This window comes from Narcine bancroftii, chromosome 5 (assembly GCF_036971445.1).
Source record: "Narcine bancroftii isolate sNarBan1 chromosome 5, sNarBan1.hap1, whole genome shotgun sequence".
NCBI classification, from domain to species: domain Eukaryota; kingdom Metazoa; phylum Chordata; class Chondrichthyes; order Torpediniformes; family Narcinidae; genus Narcine; species Narcine bancroftii.
In genome coordinates, this window is record NC_091473.1 from 139242707 (window position 1) to 139258867 (window position 16161).

At 37.7% G+C, this 16161-nt stretch overlaps 1 protein-coding gene across 10 annotated transcripts in view; it reads left to right on the forward strand.

Moving 5' to 3' along the window:
* hfm1 (helicase for meiosis 1) overlaps positions 1-13090 on the forward strand; it is a 197843-nt gene extending 184753 nt beyond the window's left edge. For all 10 annotated transcript variants that reach the window (XM_069939173.1, XM_069939172.1, XM_069939178.1 and 7 more), the window contains 3 exons: positions 8731-8797; positions 12063-12214; positions 12357-13090. In XM_069939173.1, the coding sequence (XP_069795274.1) occupies positions 8731-8797; positions 12063-12214; positions 12357-12414 (277 nt within the window). In that variant the 3' untranslated portion in view covers positions 12415-13090. The remainder of the gene's footprint in view (positions 1-8730; positions 8798-12062; positions 12215-12356) is intronic.
* Positions 13091-16161: the final 3071 nt, after the last annotated feature.

The following is a 16161-nucleotide window of genomic DNA, read 5'->3' on the forward strand; positions in this document are numbered from 1 at the left end:
AGGTGAGATGCAAACCAGAGGTCTTTGGTTAAGAGTGAAAGGGGAAACATTTAGGGGGAACATGAGGGAGAACTTCCTCACACAGGGTGGTGGGAGTGTGGAACAAGCTGCCAGCTAAAGTGGTGAATGCGGGCTCAATATTAACATTTAAGAGAAATTTGGAGAGGTTTGGAGGGCTATCGACTGGGTTCAGGTCAGTGGGGCTCAGCAAAAACAGAGTTCAGCACAATCTAGAAGGACCAAATGGCCTTTTCCTGTGCTGTAGGGTTATCTGGTTCTAACAGCATCTACTGAAACATTATATTAAAAATCAATGTGTGTGCATCCATAAAAATGAACGGTTATAGATTTTAATTTGAAAAAAAATTGTAAAGATATTATCATCTTATTAAAATTAAATGTACAATGAACTTTGAGCTAATTAAGATGAGGATTACTATTTCTTGTTAATTAGAACATTGAACAGAATAGCACAGGAACAGGTCCTTCAACCCATGATGGCAACTTAAACTAATCCTATCTGCCTGTACATGGTCCTTGTACCTCAGATCCCTGCCTGTCCAAAAGCCTATTATATCTTTCCCTGGCAGTGTTTTTTTTAACAATTTTTTATTTTTCACACTGTGAACCATATCAAGCAAAATACGTACAAATGTTTCTCATTAAATTTACGCAGTGCCATTTTCTCCCTTTTTTCCTCCTTTTCTTCCCTCCCCCTCTTCCCACCCCCTCCAAAACCCATAAATATTCAACATTCTTTCTTTGGCTTGGCTTCGCGGACGAAGATTTATGGAGGGGGTAAAAAGTCCACGTCAGCTGCAGGCTCGTTTATGGCTGACAAGTCCAATGCGGGACAGGCAGACACGATTGCAGCGGTTGCAAGGGAAAATTGGTTGGTTGGGGTTGGGTGTTGGGTTTTACCTCCTTTGCCTTTTGTCAGTGAGGTGGGCTCTGCGGTCTTCTTCAAAGGAGGTTGCTGCCCGCCAAACTGTGAGGCGCCAAGATGCACGGTTTGAGGCGTTATCAGCCCACTGGCGGTGGTCAATGTGGCAGGCACCAAGAGATTTCTTTAGGCAGTCCTTGTACCTTTTCTTTGGAGTACCTCTGTCACGGTGGCCAGTGGAGAGCTCGCCATATAATACGATCTTGGGAAGGCGATGGTCCTCCATTCTGGAGACGTGACCCATCCATCGCAGTTGGATCTTCATAAGCGTGGACTCGATGCTGTCGACCTCTGCCATCTCGAGTACTTCGACGTTAGGGGTGTAAGCGCTCCAATGGATGTTGAGGATGGAGCGGAGACAACGCTGGTATACAATACAATAAAACCATAAAACAATACCTTCAAACAAATGAAAATAAACAAGAAAAATGCATCAACTACATCAACTATTTGTTATACACTGAATCTAGTCACTTTGTCGTCTTATCATTTTAGGGGATGGAGGTCCTAGGCAAGCTCTCTCTGTTATATTCCTTGTGTGGTTCCCAAATTTGTTCAAACAATGTGATTTTATTTTTTAAATTATATGTTATTTTTTTCCAATGGAATACATTTATTCATTTCCAAGTAACATTGCTGTATTTTCATGCTCTCTTCCATTTTCCAAGTTGACATTATATATATTTTTTTGCTACTGCTAAGGCTATCATAATGAATCTTTTTTGGACTTTATCCAATTTGAGGCCAAATTCTTTACTTCTTATGTAACTTAAAAAGAAACTCTGGATTTTTTGGTATGTTATTTTTTGTGATTTTATTTAATATCTGATTTAGTACTTCCCAAAACGTATTCACTTTCGTACATGCCCAAATTGCATGTACTGTTGTTCCCATTTCCTTCTTACAGCGAAAACATCTATCCTATAATGTGGAATCCCATTTTTTTTAATTTTGAGGAGTGATATATACCCTGTGTAACCAATTATACTGTATCATGCGTAACCATGTGTTTATTGTATTCTTCATAGTTCCAGAACATAACTTTTCCCATACTTCATTTTTTAATCTTTTATGTTTAAATCCTTTTCCCACTTCTGTTTGGGTTTATAGCTTATTTCATCATTTTCCTTATCTTGCAGCTTAATGTACATGTTCGTTATAAATCTTTTAATTATCATTGTGTCTGTAATCACATATTCAAAGCTGCTTCCTTCAGGTAACCTCAATCTCTTTCCAAATTTATCCTTTAAATAAGCTTTCAATTGATGATATGCAAACATTGTACCATGAGTTATTCCATATTTGTACTTCAACTGTTCAAATGCTAATAATTTATTTCCCAAAAAACAATTTTCTATTCTTTTGATTCATTTTCTCTCCCATTCTCCAAAGGAAAGGTTATCTATTGTAAAAGGGATTAGTGGATTTTGCATCAATAATAATTTTGGTATTTGGTAATTTGTTTTTTCCTTTCTACGTGGATCTTCTTCCATGTATTAAGTAAATGATGCAATACTGGTAAGCTTTTATATTACACCAACTTTTCATCCCATTTATAAAGTATATGTTCCAGTACCTTCTCCCCTATTTTATCTAGTTCTATCTTAGTCCAGACTGGTTTTTCCCTTGTCTGGTAAAAATCTGATAAATACCTTAATTGTGCGGCTCTATAATAATTCTTAAAGTTTGGTAGCTGCAAACCACCTTGGTTATCCCTCTCTGTTAATTTATCTAACGCTACCCTCGGTTTCCTCTCTTTCCACAAGAATTTCCTTATTATTCTCTTTAGTTCATTTTAAAAAAATTCTGTTAAGGGAATTGGTGACGTTTGAAATAAGTATTGTATCCTTGGGAACATGTTCATTTTAATGCAGTTTACCCTCCCTATCAACATTAGCAATAATTATTTCCAATGTTCTAAGTCTTCCTAAAATTTCTTTATTAGTGGCTGATAATTTAGTTTGTACAAGTGACTTAAGTTATTATCTAACCTGATCCCTAGGTATCGGATTGCTTGTGCTTGCCATTTAAATGATGATTCTTTTTTAAATTCTGTATAATCCACGTTACTCATTGGCATCACTTCACTTTTATTTGCGTTGATCTTGTACCCTAATATTTCTCCATATTCCTTCAATTTCTTATGTAATTCTTTTATTGATATCTCTGGTTCTGTTAGGTATACTAATAATGTCGTCTGCAAATAAGCTGATTTTATACTCCTCCTTTATTTTTATTCCTTTTATTTTATTTTCTATTCTTATCAGTTCTGCCAAAGGTTCTATTGCTAAGGCGAACAATGAGGGGGATAATGGACATCCCTGTCTAGTTGACCTACTCAATTTAAATTGATTTGATACACATACATTTACTGCTACCTTTGCCAATGGTCCATTATACAATGCTTTAATCAAATTAATATATTTTTCTGGTAGATTGAACTTCTGTTATACTTTAAATAAGTAGTTCTGCTCTACTCTGTCAAAGGCTTTTTCTGTGTCTAAAGCAACAGCCACTGTTGGTTTCTTATTTCCTTGAACTGCATGAATTAGATTAATAAGTTTACAGACATTATCCACTGTTCGTCTTTTCTTAATAAATCCAGTTTGATCTTGTTTTACAATTTTTGGTACACAATCAGCCAATCTGTTTGCTAATAATTTCACTATTATATAATCTGAGTTAAGTAGAGATATTGGTCTATATGATGCTGGTGTTAATGGATCCTTCCCCATCTTTGGTATTACTGTAATTATTGCTGTCTTACATGAATCTGGCAAGTTTTATGTTTCTTCTATCTGGTTCATTACTTCCAGGAGAGGAGGAATTAATAACTCTAAATGTTTTATAAAATTCTTTTGGAAATTCCTCCTCTCCTGGTGTTTTATTGTTTGGCATCTTTTTTAATATATCCTGTACTTCCTCTATTTCATATTGTTTTATTAGTTTGTTTTGTTCCTTTTCATGCAATTTCAGCAGTTCAATTTTAGCTAAAAATTCCTCTATTTTATCATCTTTCCCCTCATTCTCAGTTTGGTATAATTGTTCATAAAATTCCTTAAAGTTTTCATTAATCTCTATTGGGTTATATGTAATTTGTTTGTCCTTTTTCCTTGATGCCAATACGATTCTTTTAGCTTGTTCTGTTTTAAGTTGCCAGGCTAATATTTTGTGTTTTTTCTCCTAGTTTGTAATACTTCTGCTTTGTTTTCATTTTGTTCTTCTCCACCTTATACGTTTGTAATGTTTCGTATTTTATTTTTTGTCTGCCAATTCTCTCCTTTTCATTATATCATCCCTTTTTACTAGTTCCTTTTTCTGTACTTACTATCTCCCTTTCCAACTGCTCTATTTCCCTTGTAATCCTTTTTCATCTTAGTTACATAACTTATTATCTGTCCTCTTATGAAGGCTTTCATTGCGTCCCATAATATAAATTTGTCTTTTACTGATTCGGTGTTTATTTCAAAATATGTTTTAATTTGGTGTTCAATAAATTCTTTAAATTCTTGCCTTTTAAGTAGCATGGAGTTTAATCTCCATCTATATGTTCTTGGTGGGATGTCCTCCAGTTCTATTGCTAATAACGGATGAATGATCTGATAGTTGTCTAGCTTTATATTCAGTTTTCCTAACTCTCCCTTGAATATGGGCCAACTACAAAAACATCAATCCTTGAGTATGTTTTGTGCCTACTCAAATAATATGAATATTCCTTTTCTCTTGGGTGTTGCCTCCTCCATATATCCATAAGTTTCATTTCCTGCATTGATTTAACCATAAATTTGGCTACTTTATTCTTTTTGCTTGTCTTTTGTCCAGTTTTATCCAACATTGGATCCAAATTAAGGTTAAAATCCCCTCCCATCAATATATTTCCTTGTGTGTCTGCAATCTTCAAATAAATATCCTGCATAAACTTTTGATCCTCCTCGTTAGGCACATATCTATTGAGCAAATTCCAAAATTCTGAGTGTATCTGACACATACCTCCCTGCTGGATCTATTATTTCCTCCTCTATTTTGATTGGTACATTTTTGTTAACTAATATGGCTACACCTCTATCTTTTGAATTATAGGATGCTGCCGCTACGTGTCCTACCCAGTCTCTCTTTAATTTGTTATGTTCCACTTCAGTTGGATGTGTTTCTTTCACAAATGCTATATCTATTTTTTCCTTCAATAAATTTAGTAGCCTCTTCCTTTTAATTTGGTTATGTATTCCATTAATGTTTATAGTCATATAATTCAACGTGGCCATATTATATCTTGCTTATACCTCTTTTCCACCTCCTCGCCACCTCCATCCCTTTTTTCCCCATTTTCATCTCTTAGTTTTTCCTTATTAAATTCAATGTACGACAACACGGAGCGAGGGGGAAGGCATCGCCAACGAGACGTTTGGTCCGGCGTCGCCGCTGAAGCGCAGACCCAGCGAGGATGGTCCCCAACTCCAGCTGCGTCTGTGTGTCCGGGAGCCGGGCGGGCTGAGTGCGGCGCTCCAATCCCCGGGATTCGGGACTCTGAGATCCCTCCACACCTCCGGCGTCTTCATTTTCACCTTCAGTGTGCATGCGCTATACTGGCGCGGCGGCCAACGGGCCAACTCTAATATATATTCAATATGATCTTGCGGGCCAAATATAATTATATCGCGGGCCAAATTTGGCAGAGTTTGACATGTGTGGTCTAGGACAAGAGGTCATGAGTTCAGGATTGAAAGGCATCTGCTTAGAACAGAGATGAAAAGGAATTTCTTCAGCCGGAGGGTAGTAATTCTATGGAATTTATTGCCACATGTGATTGTGGAGGCCAGGTCATTGGGTGTATTTAAGACGGAGATTAATAGGTTCTTGTTTAGCCAGGAATCAAAAGTTATGGGAGAAGGCCGGGCAGTGGCCTGAGTGGGAAAATGAATCAGCTCATGATTGAATGGCAGGGCAGACTTAATGGGCTGAATGGCCTATTTCTTTTCCTATATCTTGTGGTCTAGCATAACCCATTTGGCACATTCAGAATGCAGAAGTTGTTGAAGTAAATTTTAATCAAAATAATTTAAACCGAAAGAATTAATGCCACCTAGAGTAAATGTATAATTAACAATATCATTTTAGGTATTTATACAAACAACTTTCCTAATTGGAATATCTATCTCATAGTCTTTAAATTCATACCAGTGAGCTTTATAATCCAAAAAAAAATGAGCAGCTGCTTCCAAAAACTAGAAAATAACTTGGGATGACATTGGGCAACTTTGTTTAAGCTATAGACCAATAATCCTGTTTTTAATAAGTACTGTACACTGTATTCTTAAAAAACTGCTCAATACTGAGTATTTCAGGTCATAGAAAGAGAAACAATATTTCAGGTCAAGGATCTTTCATCAATTCTGGGAAAAAAAACAAGCATCTATTAAGTTGCAGAGAATGGGAGAGTGGATGGAACATAAAGGCTGGCTGGTTGCCTGATATTTCACCATGAACCCTGCCCAGTGTCCTCTGACGGAATATAGATCTATTCCTCAAGCTGACATTGGGAATTGTTGCATCCATATAGGAGGGCAAAGACATCGAACTTAGCGTGGATGTGGGAAGGAGAATTAACATGAGACTCTAATTTCAAGGTCACTCAAGCAAACTACATGCAGGTCATTCAATCTGTACTTGGCTTCTCCACATTAGAAGAGAACAGTTTAAAGCAGGTAGCCTATCTGGTTTGTGACAGATAGAGTTGGCTGGCTCTGTCATGAGGTCATGCATCGGCAACGTTAACTCTATTTTTTCCCTTTTACAGATTTTCAACATTCTCTTTTTTTTTAGATCTTCAGCAACTGTCACAACATGTTCTTTTGTATCTTTCATCTCTCTTTTTCTAACAGTGTTTCTCAACCTTTTTCTTTCCACCCACATACCACTTTAAGTATTCCCTAATGCCATAGGTGCTCTGTCTTCAGTGTTGAGGTCTTTATTGGCTTGTTTCAGCATCATGCTGAAGAAGATAATAAAGAGGGTTGGTGCGAGGACGCAGCCTTGCTTCACGCCGTTGTCAATGGAGAAGGGTTCGGAGAGCTCATTGCTGTATCTGACCCGACCTTGTTGAAGACGGTGTTTACATCCGGTACCGCACAGATGGCAGTCTCTTCAATCTGAGGCACCTGCAAGCTCGCACCAAGACACAAGAGCAACTTGTCAGTGAACTACTCTTTGCAGATGATGCCGCTTTAGTTGCCCATTCAGAGCCAGCTCTCCAGCGCATGACATCCTGTTTTGCGGAAACTGCCAAAATGTTTGGCCTGGAAGTCAGCCTGAAGAAAACTGAGGTCGTCCATCAGCCAGCTCCCCACCATGACCACCAGCCCCCCCACATCTCCATCGGGCACACTGAACTCAAAACAGTCAACCAGTTTACCTATCTCGGCTGCACCATTTCATCGGATGCAAGGATCGACAAAGAGATAGACAACAGACTCGCCAAGGCAAATAGCGCCTTTGGAAGACTACACAAAAGAATCTGGAAAAACAACCACCTGAAGAAACACACAAAGATCAGCATGTACAGAGCCGTTGTTATACCCACGCTCCTGTTCGGCTCCGAATCATGGGTCCTCTACCGGCATCACCTACGGCTCCTAGAACGCTTCCATCAGCGCTGTCTCTGCTCCATCCTCAACATTCATTGGAATGACTTCATCACCAACATCAAAGTACTTGAGCTGGCAGAGTCTGCAAGCATCGAATCCATGCTGCTGAAGACCCAACTGTGCTGGGTGGGTCACATCTCCAGAATGGAGGACTATCGCCTTCCCAAGATCGTGTTCTATTGCGAGCTCTCCATTGGCCACCGAGACAGGTGCACCAAAAAAGAGGTACAAGGACTGCTTAAAGAAATCTCTTGGTGCCTGCCACATTGACCACCGCCAGTGGGCTGATATCGCCTCCAACCGTGCATCTTGGCGCCTCACAGTTTGGCGGGCAGCAACCTCCTTTGAAGAAGACCGCAGAGCCTACCTCACTGACAAAAGAGAAAGGAGGAAAAATCCAACCCCAACCAACCAATTTTCCCTTGCAACCGTTGCAACCGTGCCTGCCTGTCAGTCACCGTGCCTGCCTGTCATCGGACTTATCAGTCACCAACGAGCCTGCAGCAGACGTGGAAATACCCCTCCATAAATCTTCATCGGCGAAGCCAAGCCAAAGAAAGAAGGTTCTCTGTGATTAGTAAGGGATTGCTTAAGGTGGTATGTGGGTGGAAAGAAAAATTTGAAAGCCACATTTTTAATCGTACATATTTGATGGTTTCGTAACTCCAAAGGAAATGGGCCAATGACAACTTTTCATAAGCAAAATATTTCAGTAACAATTGGGTCTAGAGCAGTGATTCTCAACCTCACTCACATACCACTTTACTAATCACAAAGCATTTATGGCATAGGGATTACTTAATGTGGTATGTAAGTGGAAAGAAAAAGGCTGAGAACCACTGACTGCTGGTATTGGAAATATTTGTTTCCTGAACTACCTTGGTATGCATTCTCTCACTGACATTCCTCCCATCCCTACAACTTAAGATACGTTTGTTTTCTAATTTTTACAATTCTGATGAAGGATCATTCACCTGAAACATAAATTTCATTTCTATTTCTTGTTTCACAGATACTGCCTAAACTGCTATTTATAACATTTTTTAAATTTGTTTCAGATTTCCAGCAGATGCAGCTTTGCTACAATGCATTCAGAACATTATAATGATTGTTTTTCCTAAATGTATTTGTTGTTAACTCTTTTAGGCATGGACACCTGCTAACAATGGAACAGCCTTGCTCCTTACCAGTTAACTCAACAGTTCATGAAACAGTAAGTTATAAAATAAAAGTGATTAAACCAGTTATTTAACAAGCAATTCATCCAGTTATATAACAAGCAATCCAACTCCTGGAGAGGTCAGACTGTTGTTTGAATCCCAAAAATGCTGCTTGGATTTGCCATTATGAATGATATTATCTTTTCCTAATCATCCCTGTCTTGGTGCATCCACTTTGAAAACTAAGAAAAGATGTTGATGCAATCACATTTGGAGTATCATTTGCAGTTCAGTTTACCCAGATACAGGAAAGATGTGGTTAAGCTGGAAACAGCAGAAAAATTTCACAGAAATGTTACTGGGATGGTCGGCTCGAATTATGGTGCAGGTATGGATAGGCTGGGGCTTTTCTCTGTGGAATATAGGAGGCTGAGGGGTGGGGGGGGGTGCACAACCTTGTAGAGGTTTATAAAATCATGAGAGCCATACATAAAGGTAAATAAACAGTCTATTTTAAAAAAAATAGAATAGGGTGAATTACAACTAGAGGGCATAGGCTGAAGGTAAGAGTTTTTTTTAAAAAAAAGGAACCTTAAGGCCACCTTTTTTTCACTCAGAGGGTGTATGCAATGAACTGCCAGGGGAAAGCAATAGAGTTTAGGTAGGTACACTTATAACATTTAAAAGACATTTGAACAGATACATCTATATATAGGAAAGGGTGAAAGGCATGTGGCTGAATGCTGGCAAATGGGAGTAGTTTGGGTAGTCAACTTGGTTTCCTCAAGGATAATTAGAATAAAAATAAGTCATTTTCATGATTGACGATTGCTTCTCAGACTGGAGGCTTGTGACTAGGTGGTGTGCCTCAGGAATTGGTGCTGGGACCATTGTTGTTTGTCATCTATATCAACGATCTGGATGATAATGTGGTAAATTGGATCAACAAATTTTCAGATGTCACTAAAATTGGAGGCATTGTGGACAGTAAAGAAGGTTTTCAAAGCTTGCAGAGAGACTCAGACCAAATGGAAAAAGATGGCAGATGGAATTTAATGCAGACAAATCTGAGGAGTTGCATTTTGGAAGGACATACCACGAAAGGACAAACATGGGAAATGGAAGGGCACTGAGGAGTGCAGCAGAACTGAGGGATCTTGGAATACAGCTAAATAATTCTCTGAAAGTATGGATTCTGGGTCTGCAGGGTGCTCACACGAAATGACTGACTTCAACTACAGTCTTGGTTGGATCGTTCTTTAATCTGCAGATTGGGTTACTTTCATTCACTGCTACTATTGAAATGCCATTCAGGAGTCAATGACAAAAGTCCCCCCCGAACAGCTACAATCCATTCTTTTTTATCCTGATCCATAGCATACTGAATAACATTACACCAATCATGAAAGACCTCATCTTTTAATATCCAATAGTTAGTTCCTCGCATATACAAAGCATCTCTAAGTTAGTCCGCTCACTGTAAAATATTTTACCAATCATAAGACCCCAGCTTATCAATAGCTCGTTTCTCACATATGTGAAGTCTCAGGGTGCAAATCAGTGCAGGTGCATATCAACAAGTGCTCTATTGTTCTCTCAGATGCTGTTGTGACCTTCATTGCTCTGACATATTCTGTGTGTCAGTTTTTTGCGAAATTATTTCTTCTGCTTTTTTCCCATCATGTTGCAAAGCCCGACTACACTATACTAGTCCCTTGCTCTACCCACAATTTAGCCAACTTCCTCAAAAGTGGTGTCACAGGTGGACAGGGCTGTAAAGCGAGCTTTTGGCATATTGACCTTCATAAATCAAAGTATTGGGTATAGGAGCTGGGATGTTATGCTAAAGTTGTATAGGACTTTGGTGAGGCCAGATTTGGAGTATTGTGTGCAGTTTTTTAAATCATGTAAATACAGGAAAGATATCAATAAGTTAGAAAGAGTGCAGAAACTATTTACTCAGATGTTGCCCGTACTTCAGAAACTGAGTTACAGGGAAAGCTTAAACAGGTTAGGAATTTATAACCTGCAGTGTAGAAGAATGAGGGAAGATTTGATAGAGTTGCTGTATTTTCAGTCATATAACACGCACATTCATATAACATGCACACATATGTAATGTGCAGAAAATTATAAATTGTGTAAAATATTTTTGTAAATTCTGACTGGCTAAAGCAACTTTCATTTAAATGGAACATGAGACGAAGCAGTTAATCTCCCACAATTAACACCCAATCAACTTCCCCCAGAGGTGCCAATTGCCCATTTTTAGATGATATCCTGCTGCTGCAACACATTAACAATCTTTAGAGAAGAATCAATTAAATAGATCGAACATAGGCTTCAGAGTCGAGCAGGATTTTAATTCTATTGTCTCAAGTCAGAGGCAGGGACAGGTCTGGGCAATTAACATTGATAAGGTGCAGTGCCCATAGGAATACCATGGCATTCAGTAGAAAGAAATATTCCCAAGATCAAAATTTCCTACGCCCGCTATAAATTGTGCCCATTCTTTCATTGCCACTATTACATTCTCACACTCGCTATAATATTCCCACATTCGCTATAAATTGGCCACACGTCTTTCCCACCGCTGCTATTGATTGTGCACGTTCTTTCAATGCCGCTATTATATTCCCACGCTCACTATTAATTACTGGTTAAACTTTTCACGTGCTATTAATTGTGTGCATTCTTTCAACATGTAAAAATATTCTCATATAGCACGCACATGCATATAATGCATAAGGGGGACCTGGTTTATAAAATACATATATCATGCATATATGCATAAAAAATATGGTGTTTAAAATTATGAGGGGAATAGACAGAGTAAATGTCGATAGGATTTTTCCATTGACAGTAGGCAAGATAAAAAGGAAAAGTTTAACCGCATAACCATATTACAGTTACAGGTCGGAAACAGGCCATCTCTACCCCTCTAGTCCTTACCGATTTGTGATCTTATCTGCTCCCTGCCCATAACTCTCCAATCTCCTCACATCCATGCACTTATCCACTTATTAGGGGGAACTTCTTCACACAAAGAATGATGGGAGTGTGGAATGAGCTGCCGGTGAAGTGGTGAATGCGGGCTCAGTTTTTAACATTTAAGAAGAATTTGAAAAATTATGACTCCATGAGAATATTTAAACATTGACATGGATGGGAGAGGTATGGAGGGCTATGGGTCAGTGGGACTTGGCAAAAAAAAATGGTTTGGCACAGACTAGAAGGGCTGAAGACCCTGTTTCTGTGCTATATTGTTCTATGGTTCTATGATTTTATTTTAACCAAAAAAATTACTTTCTGTTACAGTACAAAATCCTTGAAACTATCCATCACACAGCTCCTGGCCAAAGTTCAGAGAAAGAATTGAGTTCTGCATCTTTGGAAAAAAATGCACTTCAGTATTCCAAAAGTAGTGGCGCCATCAACTGTTTCCATCAGTTCAATACAAGTCAACCCAGGTAGATGCCATGTGTTTCATTTGTGTGCAATCCTTAGGGCAGAAATCAAGATGAATTAGAATATTTCATGGTAAGAAATTTTTGATTGATTTTGAAGTGTTCTGGGTTATTTTATGTTTCATTGTGATTTTATGTATTTCAGATATTCCTCAGAAGAAGAATACAATGCTCTGCTTGGCATTTTTGATGGCATATTTTAGAATAGCACATAAAATGCATTTCAAAAACTTTAAAACTGTTTACTGCTCCAAGCATGTGCTACCTAGAATACAATTTGAAAATGGCAAATAAGAAAAAAAAATTATCTGCTTTTGTTGTCAGTTTTCACATTGAACAATATTTTATTTGGTCAAAGGTCAAATGATTTTAAGTTCTCATTTCTGAAAAGACAGACAGCATAAGATATTACTGAACAAAACTAAATTGTGCACCTTAAATTCCCCTTTATTATTTTAGCTGGGGTGTTAATCCATTTAGTTTTGATAGAGTATTATTCTAGTTAAAACAGGATTTTCACATGACAATGTTATTTTTGCAAATTTCCTTAAGTTTTAACATTCCTTTGCAATTAAATAATGACTGTTGTGTTTCTGTGAAGGATATGTGTAATTTCCATACACACTTAATTGAATGCAGTTTAAAGTATTTCATTCCCAAACCTCAGTGATATGTGTAGAAGTATTCTAATTCCTCAGAGAACTGGTAAATTTTCATAGAGCACTTACTGAGTGGTTGAAAAGAAACAAGCAGAATCCTTGCAGCTGAAGATTTGTTACATTATATTGGCTTAAGTAAAAAGTGTTTGAAATGAATGTGCATTTTGTATGCATGGAAATCAAATTTATTAATAAAATAATTATAGTTGTCATATTAATTCCACCTTATTGTATTAATACTTGTTCAAATTGAATATGTTAACTCTAAGAAAGATAATTCCATGAATAAAGTTATTTCTTTCTTAAAATGTCAGTCAACCTCTTTTTTTGAAGTTCTATATTCAATCTATTAAATACAATCTTTTCTATGGTGGTGAGAAATTATTGTTTGTTTTTTGCCTACTTATCGGCAAATGATTTCCTTAAAAAAACATCATTTATTTTTCTACTTTCTCATTCCATCCCTATCCCATGGGGATTGATTACTCAAGGACTGGAGCTTTCGCATTGGTTTTTCTTTGCATATTTGAAATGTAGAGTGTGCCAACTGGCTGTTGTTCCATTGGGAGCAACACCATTGAGTCAAATATTGTTCTCTTCCAAAACCCATGGACTTTCTAGAGGGCTGAGTTGAAGGCAGGATGGCCAGCAGTGAGATTGGGAGGGGGTTAGTGATGTGGAAGAGTTTGAGGTTAGTCGAGTCCAGCTATAATCAGAGGCTGTATTTAATCAACATAGTTTAATAGTATTGTGGCTAAATGTATTATCATTAGACAGTTCAGCACAGACTAGGGATTCAAATCACTGAGTGGAAGCTTTGAAAAATCCATCTGCATTCATATGAAATACATGATGCATTTAGTTATGAGTTATGGGGCATATATTGCACTGTAAAGATTGTTGCTCGGAATTTCTGATACTTGCATTGGAGCACAAATACTTCTCTTCTTGAATGACTACGTGCAGTTTTTGATCTTGATTTCTACAAATTGTTTGCCATTACCTTCACTAGTGTTGGGTTTGTTATTCCAAACTCCATCATCCTCAACCACCCTGTGCTTAATCACTTGTCCAACATTAAAACAGGTATTCTTTGTTTAGAATCTTTCCATTATTTTGATAGATTGAGAATCTGTTACAAAGATAAGACAGTGGAGAGGCAATGGATAGCATTTTTTTTAAAAAGCATAATTATCAACAAATATACATTCCCTTTCAACACAAAAACGCAATAGAAAAAATGGGCCAACTATGGATTAAAGGAAAAGAGAAGTAAATACAACTGCAGGTTCTATCAGGCAATATATATATCAAGAGGGACAGAATTCAAAAGCTTCAGTGACTCTTTCTGTTTCTTTCAGCACTGGTCAGTTTACTGATAAAGTAAGTTGCCGTAGTCTTTCCCAGGGTAAATAATTCAAAGTGAAAGAAAAGAGATTTAAAAGACACGTGAGGAGCAACCTTTTCACGAAGAAGAGGATGGGTGTGTGAGGCGAGCTGCGTAGCGGTGAGTACAATTACAATATTCAGCAGTAGTGTAGACAGATATATGGTTAGGAAAGATTTGGAGGGAGATGTGTTAAATGCAGCAATGGGATTAGTTTGGGTAAACAATTTGGCTGGCCTGGATGACTTGGGCCAAAGGGACTTTCCATGCTGTAAAATTATGACTCCATGAGAATATTTAAACATTGGATTAAATTTAAGAAAAAGAATTGGAAAGTTGTCAGAAAAAGCAGGAAGCATGAAGATTGGGATGGTTTATAATTCATCAAAAGTTGACCAAAGAATTCACAAAGAAAGGAAAAAAGGAACATAAAAGTAAACTTAGAAAACAAAATGCAGGAGTTGATAAAATTGTGTAATAAGAAAAATATTAACGAGTGAAAATATGGATCCCTTTTAATTAAGACAGGATATTTACAATGGGAAATGTGAAAATGATAGAGGAATTAAACAAATCCTTTATGAATTAATTCATGGAAGAAGATACAAATAACCCCCCAGAAATGTTATAGATGAGATTCCAGTGGAAACAAGGAAGAAAAGGGACAAATAAATACTACCAGAGAAGTTATTGAGCCTGAAAACTGATAAATGCCAAGAATCTGATGATTTACATCACAGAATTTTGTAAGAGGTGATGCTGTGAAGATGATGGATGCTCTGGTTATCAGCTTTCACATTTCGGAATGGGTTCTGTCGGTTGGAGGCCAGTATTTGTGATCTCACTATTTAAAACAAGACAACACAGGAACAAGCCCTTTTGGACCTTGATTTAAGAAGAGAGAAATAGAGACACACCAACCTGTTTGCTAACAATTATAGTTTTGAAAATGTTTCTAATTTCTAACAGAAATTGTGATACTAAGACAGTTTAGAAAATGATAACATTGGGCAAAATCAGCTTGGAGTTATGAAAGCGAATTATGTTTCATTCATCTACTGGAAGATTTTCAACTAGATTCTAGACAAGAACAAACTTGGATTTTTAAAAGATCGAGAGGTAATATATTAGTTTGGATGGCAATTTAATTAATGAATAGAAAGCATGTCTTTGATATAGCAAGCTGTGATTTATGGGGTGCCACATGGATTATTGTTTTGGCTCCAAATTTTTGCCATCTAATGTCAACAATTTTCCCAATGGGACCAAATATTACACTTCCGAGCTTTTCTTATGACACAAAACTAGTAGGAATGTGAGTGAGTCTTGAATGGGTATTCAAAGAGGAGCATTTAGTTGAGCTGAAAAATGTGAAATTAATTCACCTCTGCAGAAAAACACAGAAAGACTGAATATTTTTTCAATAAAGATGATGAAATAACCATATAACTATATAACCATATAACCACTTACAGCACAGAACAGGCCAGTTCGGCCCTACTAGTCCATGCTGTAGCAAATCCCCGCCCTACTAGTCCCACTGACCAGCACCCGGTCCATACCCCTCTAGTCCCCTCCTATCCATGTAACGATCCAGTCTTTCCTTAAATGTAACCAATGATCCCACCTCGACCACGTCTGCTGGAAGCTCATTCCACATCCCCACCACCCTCTGCGTAAAGAAATTTCCCCTCATGTTCCCCTTATAATTTTCCCCCTTCAATCTTAAACCATGCCCTCTAGTTTGAATCTCCCTCTTTCTTAATAGAAAAAGCCTATCCACATTTACTCTGTCTGTCCCTTTTAAAATCTTAAACACCTCTATCAAGTCCCCTCTCAATCTTCTACGCTCCAGAGGAAAAAGCCCCAGTCTTCACAACCTTTCCCTGTAACTCAGACCCTGA